This window comes from Nymphaea colorata, chromosome 6, assembly GCF_008831285.2.
Source record: "Nymphaea colorata isolate Beijing-Zhang1983 chromosome 6, ASM883128v2, whole genome shotgun sequence".
NCBI lineage: Eukaryota > Viridiplantae > Streptophyta > Magnoliopsida > Nymphaeales > Nymphaeaceae > Nymphaea > Nymphaea colorata.
Window position 1 is genome coordinate 21,492,975 of NC_045143.1, and position 16,478 is coordinate 21,509,452.

General features: G+C 39.6%; 1 protein-coding gene across 1 annotated transcript; it reads right to left on the reverse strand.

Annotated features, from left to right (window-relative positions):
• Positions 1-360: 360 nt before the first annotated feature.
• LOC116256628 (uncharacterized mitochondrial protein AtMg00820-like) lies at positions 361-2,536 on the reverse strand. The gene is made up of 2 exons (XM_031633020.1): positions 2,280-2,536; positions 361-541 (listed from the first exon to the last, which is right to left on the reverse strand). The coding sequence occupies exons 1-2, from the start codon at positions 2,534-2,536 to the stop codon at positions 361-363; spliced, it is 438 nt and encodes a 145-aa protein (XP_031488880.1).
• Between the last annotated feature and the right edge of the window lie 13,942 nt (positions 2,537-16,478).

Here is a 16,478-nt window from a genome sequence, read left to right on the forward strand (position 1 = left end):
TCCCCCACTCCTACCTCACCATCATTAGTTCCTTCATCAGGGGCCACGTCTTCAGCTGTGACATCGTGTGTTTCAGCGGCGTCATCGAGTCAGAGATTCAGGCATGGACCGACCAGAAGAGCATCAAGAAGCTGGTGAAGTCGCTGCTCAGTGAGGATGAGGAGGAGGTGAAGGTCGTTGGGCTGCTGTCGGTCTTCGAGACCCGGGTCTCCAGGATGCCGTGTTGAGGTCCCGGGCTTTTTCCTTGCTCGAATCGGTCTTGTGTGACAGGAAGGTGTCAGGTGGGTTAGGGAGAACTGCCCCTTCACCATGGCGGCTCTAGTGAGCTCTAGTGACATTCAACAAGGACATGTTCATGGGTCAGGTGGTGATGAGCCCGATGGCGATGGCCCAGGTGGAATTGGGCTCCGCCGATGGCCTCAGGGTCCTCTGTAGCTTGATCTTTGCCATCAAAAGCCTCTTTGTCGACGAGATCCACCAAAGCGCGAGCTCCCCAATATCATAAAGGCCTTGGATTCGGAAGACGATGGCTTGAAATCGGCTGCTTTAGATTGTATTATGGTGATAGGATACATTGGTAGAAAGGAGGCAATCAAGGCCATGATGGAGAAGGTGTTAAATTTCATGGAAGGAAGGTAGGAAGAAAAATGGACAGCACAAATTTAATGTGGTTTGGCTTAATAGCCTACATCCACGAAAACAGAGAAAGCTCTGTTTTTTGTCTCTCTTATTTTTTCTTACTGATGTCGTTTGAATGATCTCCTTATAAAGAGTTACAGCCCCTTCTTCCCTTACATATTCCAATGGTTTAAGATCCCTGGAAATCAGGGAGTTATTGAGAAAAAAGGCAACATGTTAAAGAGGTAAGACGAGCTTGGTAAGACGATATTGATGAGATTCTCGTTCTGTTGCTCCTCTTTCCAAAGATATGATCAACCATTAGCTGGTGAGGATGTCTTTCCAAGAAGGAGATGAACATTAGCTGCTGAGGATTTCTTTCCAAGGAGGAGACGGTGACAGAGCTTCCTTCCAAATGTGCTAACAAACTCCCCCTCAAGTTGGTAGGCAGACATCAGTCTGCCCCAACTTGTCTGTAATAATCCTTTGCCTTTCTTTCCCAAGACTTTTCGTCAAGATGTCGGTGAGCTGGTTTTCGCTTCTAACATGAGAAGTTGCAATGATGCCATCTTGAATTTTTTTCTCGAATGAAATGACAGTCGACTTCAATATGTTTTGTTCGTTCATGAAATTTGGGATTCGCACCAATATGAATAGCAGCCATGTTGTCGCACTTAAGTTCCATTGGGGAGTGAGTTTCGACCCCCATATCCTTAAGGAGGGACTTAAGCCAAATCAATTCACACGTACATATGGCCATGGCTTGGTATTCTGCCTCTCCGCTGGATCGGGCTACTACGGCTTGTTTTTTACTTTGCCAAGTGATCAAATTTCTTCCAAGAAACATGCAGTTACCTGATGTTGACCATTTGTAATTTGGGTCCCCAACCTAGTCTGCATCACAATAGCCAGTAATGTGAGGAGATTGGTCGCGTCTCAATAGGATTCCCTTTCCTGATGTCCTCTTTAAGTACCTCAAAATCCGGTGAGCTGACTCAACATGATGGGATCTTGGTTGGTGCATGAATTGGCTAATGACACTGACAACATACATAATGTCAGGCCGCATAACCGTCAAATATATTAGTTTTCCAACTAGTTTTTGGAAACTTTCTTTGTTTTCGAAAATATCACCATCTTCTTTCCCTAGCTTGCAGTTCATCTCAAGGGGTGTGTTTGCGGGTTTGGTGCCTAGATATCCGGTATCTTTCAAGAGATCAATCGTGTATTTGCGTTGACATATAAATACTCCTTTTTCAGAGTGAGCCACTTGTATTCCAAGGAAGTATTGCAACAGTCCAAGATCTTTGATTTCAAACTCGCTATTTAAATGTTTTTTTATAACCTGCATGATCTCAAAGTCATCTCTAGTAAGTATGATATCATCCCCGTACACAAGCAAGATGGTTACCTTGGATTTTCTGGTGAATGTGAACATGGTGTAATTGGCAGAGCTTTGCTGAAATCCATAATTGATGAGTGCTGTCTTTAGACGAGCAAACCAGGCATGAGGTGATTGCTTCAATCCGTAAAGAGCTTTCCTTAGTTTGCAAACATGTTCAGATCGGCAGTTAACTCCTTGCGGTACTTCCATGTAGACCTCTTGTTCCAATTCACCATGGAAAAATGCATTTTTTACATCAAGTTAGAGAAGATTCCACCTTTTTGTAGGTGCAACTGCAAGAAGAGTTCTCACTGTGATCATTTTTGCTACCGGGGCAAAGGTTTCATTGTAATCGATTCCTTCTGTCTCAGTGAAGCCCTTTGCAACGAGGTGAGCCTTATATCGCTCCACTTCTCCATTGCTCTTGAACTTTATTTTGTAGATCCATTTACAACCTACCAGTTTCTTTTCGTCTGGTAGAGGAACAAGATCCCAAGTATAGTTCTTTTCAAGCACCTTGATTTCTTCTTCCATAGCTGCCCTCCACCATAAGACTGCACTAGCTTCATTAAAGTTTCTTGGCTCTTGATGACCATAAATAACAAAGATGTATGACTTGTAATTATGCGAGAGAACTTCAAAAGAGAGATAATTGTCTAGTGAATGAAGACTTCCAACGGATAAGTAAGTATAGTAATCACTTAACTTGGATGGAGGCGAGTCACTCTAGAGGAACGTCTTACGCCTGGTTGAGATTTGACGTTGGTAGGTGGTTCGTCTTCCTCCAAAATAGTGTTTTCAAGGCTGCTATTGTTACTGGGAAAGTGGGCAATCCCTGGTTGGCATGTAGGCATTTGACTTGCAAAGATGTCAGCCAGCGGACGTGGAGTATCATCAACACTATTTTCAGCAGAGTTTCTGTTATTTGCCTCCCCCTTTATGCAGCAGTCAGAGAAATGTTGACTTTCATAGAATTTTACATCCTGAGATACAATCATATGTTTAGAGAGAGGGTCAAAACAGCGATAACCTCTCTTCTTGCTTGAGTATCCAAAGAATATACACTTAATCGCATGTCACTAGAATTTATTTCTAAATCTTTCTTGTACTTGTACGAAACATTTGCACCCAAACACCCTGAGGTGTTTAAGTGACAGCGGCTTATTGAGAAGGAGTTCAAGAGGAATTTTTCCTTCTATGCTAGAGTTTGGAACTCGATTGGATATATAACATGCTATCCCAATGGCTTCGCTTCAAAAAATCTGAGGTACTTTCTTGTGCATTATAAGAGCCCGAGAAATATTCAGAAACTGTTGGTTTTTTCTTTTCGCAATGCCATTTTGCTGAGGCGTCCCGGTGCAGGTATATTGGGGTTGTATTCCATGCTTCCTCATGAAGTTTTTCAATGCATCATTCACATATTCACCACCATTGTCAAAGCGAAACATTTTAATCTTAGCACCATATTGAGGGAGAATGAAGGCATAGAATTCTTCAAAAATTTTTGGCACTTAACTCTTATTTTTGAGAAAATAAATCCATGTTACACGAATCATATCATCAATGAAAGAGACATAGAACTTAAAACCAGCATGAGAGTCCTCTGGAGCAGGCCCCCAAACATCCGAGTGAATGAGATCAAAAGCTTTTTCAGACCTTTCATGAATTGGCTGGAAGGTGAGGTGTGTGAATTTGGCGAATTCGCATGCATTACACGCTTTATTATCATCAATGGTGAGTGGACTGAGGTTCCGATCGTATATGTGTGCTGGTCGAGCATGTCAAATTTGATAGTCCGTCCTTTGAGTCGATTTTTATTTGGAGAAAAATTCAAACATTCGGTGTCCAAAGTGTAGAGGTCACCATGCATCGGCCCTTCCCAATCACCTTCTTCGAGCTCAGGTCCTGAAATGTTACATCCTTCTTGGAGAAAACAGCCAGACAATCATAATTTTGAGTGATTTTGCTAATAGACATAAGGTTGACAGCAAGCTTAGGAACAAGTAAAGCAGAAATAATATTTTTCACGAAGGATGTTTTTCCAATGCCAGCAACAACCGTAGATGACCCATCAGCAGAAAAAACAGAATGATGAAGATCCTTGTTTAGATCGGCAAGTATTGTGGGATCATTGATCATGTGATCAGTAGCACCAGAATCAACTATCCAGGATTTATTTTTAGTAGCATTCAATAAGGCACAGAACTTACCTTCTGAGATATCACCCACTTGTTGAGAAGATAATAGATTCGCTTTAGAGAATTTCTGAAAGAATTTTTCCAGGTCATCTTTGGTGACAAAGTTTGCAAGGTTGACATATTTGTTTGGGATTGAAGAAGAACCCTTTTTCTTCCATGGTCGCCGCACAAGTTCCCAGCAGCGATCACGTAAGTTTGTTGTGCTTTTTCTGTGTGTTTGAGTGGTACCTTTGTATGCCTTGATTAGTGCCCGATTGTGAAAGGCATGCCATTCTTTCTTGGCTGTCTTCTATAGAGTCCGTTTTAGGAGGAATGCTCATGACTCTTCGCCTTGACACCACTCTCTGAATCATTTGACAAATAGCATTGAATTTTGGCAGCAGCATAGTATTCAGGATTTGAGTCCTTATGGCTTCATAGTCCTCACTCAATCCAACGAGGACCTTGAAGATTTGATCTTCTTCAAAATGCTGTCTGTAAATGACTGGATCAGAGGTCACTGGTCGATATTGAAGGAGCTCATCATATAGACTCCTTAGTCTCCCAATGTATCGCTGCACATCTTGGTCATGGAGGGTGAGATCGGCAATCTCGCATTGTATCTGGTGTACTTGAGCAAGATTGTTTTGCTCACTATAAAGTTCTTTTAGAGCCTCCCATATTCCGTGTGCGGTATCTTGAGCAGCCATGCCATAACCAGGTCATTCTCTGATTCCCATTCATCATAGTTGGGAACAGTAGTGGCTGGAGCTTTGGTTTTCCCGTTAATATATCATGCCTTTGATCTTCCAATAGGAACCAAGTGAGCCGCCTTCGCCCAACTGAAATAGTTAGCACCATTGAGTGGGGTGGAGGTCATTTTCAGGGTACTATGCTCGGTGGACTTGGCTCCCTTGAATGCTTCATCTCTTTGATTTGAGCTAGCAGCGTCGGCCATGATATTGGCACTGCGGATTCCCAGCTGAAGACAGTCTGGGTCGCAGGTGAGTCTCTCTGTCGAAGGAGGCCACAGGGACCTTTAGAACCTGTGGCACTTGTAAATTCTGTATCTCTTCACAGGATTTTCCAAAAAATCTGAAATTGTATCAAAAATACTAGACACGTGCCCGAATCCAAGGCTGCCTTACTCGACCTCTGGATCGCCTCCAGTAAAAAACGCGCTCGAGAGAAAGTCACGCCTGGAATGCCCTCCTGCGGCATCAGCTGCAGCACTTCTAAAATTCCGTCTTCTGCCTCAGGTCCTTTTTGTGTCCGAGATCTTCAGATAACCTTGCAACACATGGTGAAGAAAAAGAACTGGGCAGTGCAAGTGGAGAAGAAATGTGGGATTTGCCCACTCCTTGTGGAGACGGTAGCGATGGAGGGTGTATTTTTGCAAGCGACACCCATTTGGTGGGTGCGTGGCCAAGTTTGCTATATAGTTGGAAGTGGGGCAAGGGCTGAGGCAGTTGCTATCATGAAATGTTTGAAAAATGATAAATTTTGAATTTTATAAAACATGGGGTGATTACACCTTCTAAGAACTTTCAAACTATTAGAACGTTGATTAGGAAATACTTGTTGCTCCTAAATTGTTGTGGAAACAAATTTATTAATTGAAAAATGCTTCTCATATTTTAATAAATAACGAATAAGTGCATGTGAGCAATGTGTTCCTTGAAGGAATTGATTGTAAAGGTTCCATGAATCAGCCAAGAAAATTTATAAAGGTTCATGAAACAATAGCTCTAGTGTCCAATGAACCTTCTATAATTTTGCTGTAGATCTATGGGACACTCACAAAGTGTCTCTATTGCCAAACACCCTCTTAGCTCCTTTATAAACTAAATGGCAACACAAGGCACTGAGGGAGTTTATAAACTTATCCCTACACAAAACGGTGGGTGAGATGATTACATCATGAAAATATAAAAGATGGTTGTTGTATATGAAAACACAATTACTTTGAACCGGGTCCAGATTTAGAACTTTGAGAACATTTTTAGTTGTAATAACTTTGGATTTGATGTATATTCAAACTCCGATTTTAACTATGAATTGGACTCAGATATTTAAATTTGGATTTGGATATATAAATTCAGCTTTGTTTTATTTTGAATTTACTATCCAATTGGATATATACCAAATTACTTAATTTTAAGGCGATATGTTAAAAGTTAGGTTGTATGGGAAGAAAATATTTTTAACATCCAGTAATTTACATATCCATTCCTCTCTCCCGTTCTCGTCTTGGGTCAGCAATTTTGGGCAGAAGGTTAGAGTTGTATCTTATTATCCAGTCCTTGGTGCAAGACCCATAAATTGCCCAAGCCTGATATCTAAATAAGCTTTGTGATTTTGAGAAAAGAAAAGAAAAACAAGATCACGCATCCAAATTTTTTACATAATAAAATAGGATAGATGAAAACCCTAGAAAAAGAAACCTGCAAACATGAGAAAAGGGAAGTGTAGAAGCTTGGGATTGAGACATTTTTCCCATATTTTTTTAGCAGAAAAAATATATGGGGTTCACCATAGTCCAAATCGGTAAAGCTTCTGATTGGAGGCAAACAAATATACCCTTAAAGATTTATTCACTCATAAACTCAGCAACTTGAGAAATTTAATTTTCTGAGTTAAAAGAAGGCAAGAGTCTTGTTGTATTTATGTACTCTCCACCACGACAGCAGTGGATCTAATTAGAGGGGCGCGTGCCCACTTGCTCACCTTTGTAAGTTTGATCACTTCCTTAATTTGCCTAATTTCTTCACTTCTGATTCTTTTCCTCTGTTCTTCCTCGACCTCTGGATCTAATTAGAGGGGTGGTTGGCGTTAGTATGGATGTACTTATAGAAGCGCCCTTTCTGTTATTTGGGAAGCCATCACCAGTTTATTGAAAGAAAAGGTTGGCCTCATCTTGAATGCTAAAGACGATCTCATCAACCTCCAGACGAAGCTAGAACTATTGCCGGCGGCCCTCAAGGATCAGGTCGCAAGCCATTTTCCAGCAACAAGGGCGACAAAGTTCTAGACGACAGCTGAAGGCATGAGCTTGGCAAAAGGGAGAAGGATTCTTTAGCTTCACGGAACAAGGTAAGAAAGCCTTGGATCATTCTGCACACTTGCTTTAGAATTGTATTTAATTCGGTAAACCCACTTATTCCCCATGGGTTTTACATTTTTTAGAGTATTCACCAAATCTCATGTTTCATTCTCTTCTAGTGCTTTAAATTCAGCAGCCATGGCATCAAACCAACATTGATGCTTAATGGCTTGACTAAAGGAGGATGGTTCCAAATCTTTAGACATGACCACAAGAAGTGCTTTATGACGTGTAGAGATATAAAGGAAATTATGACTGTGTGTATACATGTGAGGGAGAGAGAGAGAGAGAGAGAGAGAGAGAGAGAGATAAAGAGAGAGAGTACTGAATTTAATTTATTAATGTACCCATTTTATTACATGATGATACATAGCATCATAAGTAGGATTCAGTTAATGGGCACCAACATGGTTGGTAGAGTGGGAAACAGCGACACTGGAGACTTGTTTAGGCAGTCTGGATGGGCTTGGCAATGAGAGAGTAGATACGGTCCATGGACTCATGCTCCAAGACACCGACGCCATCTTCATAGTTGTACATGCACTGGGAGACCCTCGCAATGTTGAGAGCCACATTCATGAAGGAACGAGAGAAGGTGGTCTGTTGCTGCTGCTGCTGAGCAGAGAGCAACTCCCTGTTCAGCCTCCTCCATGCATCCCTTAGCAAGTTCCTTATGTGCTGCCGTGCTTGCTCCTCCACTACCCCTGCCGCATTCAGACAAATCTGGACCGATCTAGGCAGGTTCCCTCTCCCAAATCCAACCTTTGATCAAGTGTTCAATATATAAAGAGAAGATCATCAGCCAATCATAACAGAAAAACAGAACAAAAACATTGTCAACTCGGAAGATAATACTCGGAAGAAGTAGCCAGGGAGGAGAATAGGGCCGGTAATGGCAGCCCGGATGTTGCTCAGATATTCCTCTAGCCTTGGTGTCTGTCGGGCACAATGCCACCTTGCTTCAACCAAGTAAGCTCTACACACACCCACCCACTGCCCAAAAGTAGAAGAGAGCAAGTCAATTAGAAAGTGATGTTAATATACTAATGTGATGATGTGAAGAGTAGAAGAAAGATTTCATAGAGAAAGTGTCGTACCACTCTCCTCATGTGTTAAGTGATATCACGGCCATGCCTCCTAAGAACAGTGTAGGTAATCTGGTGGGTTGTGTTGTAGACAGCCGCATAGAAGACCCTCAGTGACTGTGGCAGCTGGTCTGCCGCTTGAAGATCCCACCTGTGTATATACAATATAAAGCACCCTCATTGGCTCCTAATGATGTGAAGCAGAAACTAGAGACAGAGTTGCTCCTTCTAATTTACCAACCATAATCATCCTTTACCTCTCAACAACTTGCACAAAGCGTTCGAGCTCCTCAACAGACTGATGCTCGGCGAAGATGTCTTCAACGGTGGCCATCAAGTAGGAGACCCTGGCGAGTTGCATCCTGTACTGTGAGAACTATGGGTCATGCGTCTTCCCCACCGCCAAGAAGTATCTCTCCACCAGCCTATCTCTGGCGAAGCAAATGTGATCGCCCAAGCCCAAGTCCCTCCACCACAGGCAAACACCCAAAACAAAGGACTCGTGGTTGATTATTAGTGGACCCAATGATGCAAACCAGCTACAATGTAACATACATGATATTCATTACTGATATACATATATACATAGAATGACATTAGTTGCTGCATTATTTTCCACTATTAACCAAGTTATTTACGCAAAAGTGCAAGAATGAATTGTACCCAGATAAGTCCCTGATCTCTCTTTGGTGGATTGTCTGCACCATGTTGAAGTCCAGCCAAGCGAACTCATGCAGCACTTGGCTTCTGCGGTCCGTCCTCTCGAATGTCTCAATATCCTCTCGGGCCTTGACCCTGTGAACCCTTCTGTGAAGAGGAACCTGCAGAGCATGCTGTACCTGTCGAGACATCCTCTGCTCCATGTGGCTTATCCTTGCTCTAAGATGCTCTGAAGAGAAGGCCGTAGCTTCTTCCAACACAGTTTCTCCTACATAGGCTAGTTGTGATGCTTCGTAGAGGCTCTGCAACCCTCTCACATCCTCACGAAGATTCTCAGAGAACTGGCCAGACTGTTCACTAAATCTACTAAACAACTCTACGAAATGTAAAAAGAAACTTTAATGGTTAGTGTCAATTAACACAATTGTAATAGACAGTCTAGATTAAAAACTAATTATTGAGTCAATATTTTGGAATTAACGCATGTTTATATACTATATATGTATACCTGCAGAAACATTATAGCCATGTTGCCTCAGAATTCTGAAGCGAAGTGAAGAAGAGTAGAGGTCCTCAAATCCTCTAGTGCTCATGCATATGGCATCTTCTGATCGCCTGACCTCACTCTCAAAGTGATAGGCTACACCTAAACGTTTCAGTGAATTGAGGAGCTCCAACTGAGCCACTTGCTCAGTTGTGGATGTTATAAGTTGTCGGACTTCTCTTCTCAATTCTTCAACTCTGGTCCTTTGTGTGTCAATCTGCACTCGTTTTCATGTCTTTGAATTAGGATCACATCATAATACCAAAATAAACAAAATAATAGTGTCAGATCAGAGGTATGGAGAATTATTGATGTTGCGCTGGTAATGGACTGGATGAAGTCATAGTTCCATGTACTTGGCTGGGGCCTCCTTTGAGCAGCAGACCTACCGCAGCCCTCAGCCCTTGGCTCACTTCTCACAAGGGTGGTTTTCCATGGCTTGAACCCAGCCTTGGTAGTAGGAGCAAGCTTGGGGGAAGTAACGAAAGGAGTGGAAAGGGAGGTAAGATGAGCAGCTATTATAACAGTGTGTGTATTTATTGTTGAATGCTAAATGCTTTCACTGCCTCATGGATCACTTAGCTCAGGATTGGTTTGGTAGTTTATATAGAGCTGCATCCGAGTGTGCATTGCATGTCTATAATGGTTAGGGAATTTTAATTAGGTTAAATCACTTAAAATATGGTGTTTGCATAAGCTATATAAATGTTTGATCACATTGCATAATTATTTGGTACATTTATTTGATTTGCATATAGATAGAATGCATTATTTCTTCACATTTTTGACATACATTATAATCCGACACTTATTAGCTAATGTTCACCACTTAAAACCATTTTTATCGAAGACCATGTTTATTTTTTACACGTATTTGAGTAATTGCACCCCTTCACCTTTAAGTGGTGCAACTTGCCATTTCAACAAATGCATTTTTTCTTCACGTTTTTGATATGCATTATAATCCGACACTTATTAGCTGATGTTCGCCACTGAAAACCATTTTTATCAAAGACCATGTTTATTTTTTACACGTATTTGAGTAATTTCACCCCGTCACCTTTAAGTGGTGCAACTTGTCGTTTCAACAATATTATGAACATCATTTGCTACCTTATAGAGAGCTGCAATCGAGTGCGCATTGTGTGTTTATAATAGTTAGAGAATTTCAATGAAGAGTAACAACTTACATTATGTTGCTTACATAAGCTATAGTCGTTAGACACACTTTCTTTGAGCAAAAATAAAATGCACTAAAAGATGGTGTTTGTTTAGGTCATAATTCTTTGTATAAATGTAGAATGTATTCATTGTTTCAATGAAAATTTTAATGGGTTCGGTGTCGGCAGCTGGCCCCACCAGCCGGCCCCCACCAGCCACCTTGTGTATCTGCCATTGTTCCGAGAGAAGCATGTAAGAGAAATGAGGAAAAAGAAAAGAATGATGAAAACATGTGGCAGACCCAACTATCTTTCAGGCCTCTTTCACAAAAAGAAACCACTAACCTCACTACTTGTCATAGAAGCTGCCAAAGGAGAAAGAAAGGAAGGAAGGACAAAGCTACCCCTTCAACCACAATTAGGGATGTCAATGGATAATAGTCAAATTGGATTTACGTTTAGACATATCTAAATGCAAATCTGGAATCCTATTTCACAAACTGAATTTGATTTGAATATAATATTCATATTCATATCTAAATACAAATTTTGAACTGAATTTGACCTATTTTCAAAATGTAAGAACATTAGATATAGGATATTTGCTTAATCACAAATCTGATTCAAATCCATGTCCAAATCCAGCCGGATGTTTATGTATATGCAAAAATCTGATTGTAAGCCAATTATTAAAGCTGAATTCAATCCTACTTTTTAATAGGATATGTTTTTCTTTTTCATATTCTTCGTAATAGATCAATTAGATTTTCTATCCAAAGCAGATATATAGGCATCCCTATGCACAACTGTGGATGCCAGTGGTTGGATTCAGCGAGGACTTGGGATTCAGATGTAAGCTCTACTTTTCAAAACTGAATTTGGATCCAAGAAGCTTATGATCCCAAATATAGACATAATTGGGTTGGATCTCCATAACACAAAGTGGACTTCTGCCTGAATATGGCATAAAACATAAAGGAACACAAATTTGATTAGTAATGGCACAAAGCTTTTTTACTAGCTACAGTTCAAAATCAGGTCCATAATCAGATGTGTCCAACCTTGAAAATGGTGGGGGTGATTTTTTTTTTGTAAATTTTAATTATAAAAATATGCTAAATTTTTCTTCTTCTTATTTTTTTTCACTTTTTGTTCTCAAAGAGAAACCCTCAGTCATGGGGACCAAAGACTTTGACCAACAAAATTATAGACATTGCGTACTGGAGGCAGGGGGCCAGGTAGGGGCTGTATTTCTTCTTGGATTTTAAAAAAATAAAAAAAGTTATTTTTAAATTTCAAATATTTTAGTTTATCCTGTATAAAATAAAATAAAATAAATATATTTCTGGTTCTGTAAAAATTTAGAAACTATAGTTTGGTTCCTACAACAAAAATTCCTCGCTTCATCTTTGAGATCTCTCAGCAACCCTCTACGTAAGGGTTAAAAAGAACTTTATGCCCTTTCTTCTATAGTTTTCACCAATTAAAAAAAAAAAGGAGCCTTGAAGTCTTTACTTTTAGCCGAACAAAATAGAAACAAAGACACTACAAGAATTATCACTTACTACCACAAAAAGTAAATTTGCGTCAAAGAAAACAAGCAGCTCACGCTGTAAAAGTTGTCACCTTCTTTTATAATGCAGCCGTGAAAAAAAATCATGGCCTTTCATTACACAGCAGAAAGTTTCCGTTAGATTGTTCCCTTTGTGTGTCATATAAGGTTCCCAATTGGCAGCTTGCTTTTTAATTATAACTATAGAATGTTTGATCCACAAATCAGATTTCAAGAATCTTTTAAAATTTTATAGATTTCAGCACTGGAGCATATCCATATGTCACTGGACGTGTAAAATATTTATATGTATCTTAGAAAGTTTTCCTAGAAATTGAGAATGATTATTAAAAGCGGAATGATCCTGAAAATATGTAATCAATAATGTTTGTTCTATAGTAAATAAAATTATTCTCTTATCACCGTCTTTGTGACTGCTGGATGCTTTGGATTAAATTCATTTCGCAACTGTTTTTTCTTGCATTAGTTTGTATGAATACCTTTGTCTATCATAAAGAAAGTGATGTTCTCGTCACTTTCTCTTTTTTACTGGTGGATATTATGGATTAAATTCATATCACAACTGCCTTTTCTTGCTTTAGTTTATACGATTACCATTGCTCTATTATAATAAAAGTGATGCTCTTGTCGTCGTGTTTTCCGTACTGATTGATGGTTTGGATTAAATTCATTTCACAATTCTGCTTTTTCGTTGAGTTTATATGAATACCCTGAAGAGGTTGAAACTCCTTACTTTTTTCCTCTTACTCGGTTTTCGGTGGAGAGCAGTACACATGTCAACTAAAGTGTCACCCATCTATCTTTTTCTGTCTCCAACAATTGCAGCCATAATAAATGAACTAACAGTAAACTTTCATTGGCCGATCACCCTGAACTACTACGCTACACAGCTTGGGGCTTTCTTGATATGTGGGGACAGATTGAATTGCAAATGGTCAATTTTGTATAGTTTTTTTCAAACGGACATCAAATGCAATTTAGGTACTCTACCTTGTGAAATCAAATTTAAATTTAGCTAATCAGGTTTTGTTGAAAAAGAAGAAATACTCTAGCTATAGGCCACATATTAGACAAATAAGAGACCATAAGGACTCACTGATCTCTCAACAATTTGCTTTACGTTCTCATTCAAAGGCACTCAATAATACCCATCATGTATATTATATTCTCACTATAGCGATAATTTCTCTTACAACACTATGACATATTTGTTAAATTATTGGTATTTGATTTTTTTAATGTTTTAAAGCAAGAAAAATGGTTAATGCTGAGACACCATTAAAAATTTAAAACAAATAATTTCTTAAAAAAATGAATGACTGTCTTAAAAAAAAAAGGGGGCCACTATCGATGGAGTTTAGGGAGTCAAAATCAGAAAGTTTACACACTTATCAAGAAAGTATCCAAAGTGAAGCTTTTCTTTCTTATTTTGCTCTAACTTCTACAACATGAAATTAAAAAACAAGCCCACTTGAAAGGAAATTGGTCGAAAGACTAGTAACAAAACCTGACCCTGAGTACAAAATTGGTCTGAGCAAACTTTGCGTGGCTAGTGCCACTTGATCATGCCCTGTTGCTATTGTTAGAGAGACCTTTCACATCCCATTCTGAGCTCATAGTTCTGCCAAACAGAGTTTGTTGGAATAAAACAGCTCAACTGGATTAGTATGAGTCCTGGACATCATCAGCTTTGTCTCTTCATAATAGCGACGGCCAGCCTTAAGTTTGGCAAGGTCGATGGCATTCCCTCGCGGCACGAACAAGTTGTACTTCTAGTCAATGGTCAGATCACGCAACTTGGATGGAATTGGATTTGGAAAAAAAAAATCATGCATCCAAATTACAAAATACAATGAAAATCTGACAATGTGAGGAAGAGGAAGTGTAGGTGATGTAGAAGTTTGTGGATTGGGAATTTTTCAGGATTTATTTAACACCAATCATGGACCTGGCAGCCTGTAGAGCACTACCTTCCTCTTCCTTCTCTTTCCATTTTCGTAGAGTGAACAACAAGCCAATTTATTTCCATTTTTAAACATTTCTCTCCTTTTTTTTTCTCGATGCCAACCTTGTTTGCAACTCACTTATCCATTTTCCCCATATTATTATGAATGAAAAAGCAAGTGATATGTGAAAAATATTATCTTGGTAGGCACCATGTTTCCAAATCAAAAGAAAACTAAAGTTAGATATGCATGATAAGCGGCTTTGTTTGTTTGAAAAAATTACTAATGTAGATTCGATTTTCATGGTTGGCATTTTGCAATCGTGGAAAATCAATAGCCTAAAATTAAATCTATTAAAATTTGTGGGCCAATCTTTTTTTTTTCTTTCTTTCTTTTCTACATGCAACACTAAAGTGACTGGACAAGTGGTTTTGAAGCCTTTCAAGGTGAACAATAAATATGGCAAGTCAAAATTTTCGAATGTTTTTGCCATTGATCCACTTCTTTCGCTTCAATTATAAAAATAGGTGAGCATAGCCCATGGGAAAATTATTGATTGATACCTAGACAGCCGAGAGTTTTTATAACTAGGTTTGTTTCTATTGAATTATTTACTGTTGATCACAATTTAATCAAGATTAGTGAATATTTGTGCCGTCGCCTTAAATTCCAAATTCTGGATGTATGAACACAAGTATGGCGCATTACTTGGAAGCCAATCATGGTGATACATCTATGTACCAGTGACACCCATGATAGTAAGTATCATTTGCTGACTTATGCACACAATTACTGAACGAGCTCTCAAAGGAAAAAAAATTGTTGGTCCTAGATGATGTAGGGGAAGTAAAATGGTGGGACGAAGAGATAGGGGGAACATTGATGCCGAGTGCCATCGGGAGCAAAATTTTGATTACCAGTTGAAAGAAATATGTGTCGGAGGGGATGGGTGCTTTTTATATGCATGAATTACGAGAATTTAGTTTCCACCAAAGTTGGTACTTGTTTGTGAAGGAGGTTTTAAGAGAAGGCCAAACAGAAGAAGATTCGGTGATGCATAAGATCAAATTTGTTGGAGATGGAATAGTAAAGAAGTGTGGTGGGTTGCCACTTGTTATTAAGATGGTGGGGTCCATGATGCACACCAAGAAAATGAGTAGGGAGGACTGGAAGTCCCTCGTGGATAGTAAGATATGGGAATGGAAGACTCCTACAGCCTCATCATCATCCACAGAAATAGGTGGCGATATTCTTCCTGTTCTCATGATGAGCTACGATAACTTGCCATATTATTTGAAGAGTTGTTTTGTGTATTGCTGCATTTATCCAAAGGATTATGAGATTGAAAGGGAGACATTGACCATGCAATGGGTGGCACATGGATTGATTGAGGAAGGCATAGATGTTGAAGCGACAGCAAACCAATACATTGAAGATTGGATAAGGCAGTGTTTGATTGAAGAAATTGATTTGAAGAGCATCAAATTGCATCACATTTTGCATGACCTTGCCTTATATATAGGTGGAAGGGAATATAGCCATGCCTCTACTACTGAGCACTCCCGCCATCTGTCTTTACTTGGTGTACACGATGCAGAGGCACACAAGCATAATACCTTGGAAACATCAAATAAGGTGTGCACATTGTTGGCTTCTACCAATTCTTACTTGCAGGTTTATATTGAACACTTGACAAATTTCAAGTGGTTGAGGGTGTTGTCATTGAGGGGATGCCAATTTGATGAGCTGCCAAAGTCCATTGAATATCTTTCACTTATTAATATCTCGATCTAAGCAATTCTAAAGTGAGATGGTTGCCCAGTTCAATCTGCCGACTCTGTAACTTGCAAACATTGGATTTAAATTATAGTAAAATTGAAGAGTTGCGCAAGGAAATGGGCGAACTCTGCAACTTGAGGTGTCTTGGGCTGAAATGGACATCAGAATTGAAATTTATAGCGGAAGGCTTGGGGAAGCTTACCAATTTATGGATGACAAAGGGGACACAGGGGTTGGAGGGGACAAGAAAAGCAATTGATTGTGCAAGAAATGCACAATTGCTTAAGGAGAAGTGTGGCATAATTAGTTTGGAATTCTACTTTGGAATTACTGGAGGTGTTTCTGAACAGAGTGGTACTTCTGAACAGAGTAATAAGAAACAGGGTGGGGTTTCTAAATAGAGTGGTGCGCTGGAGGCATTGGAACCTCAACTTGGGCTGGAGTGCTTG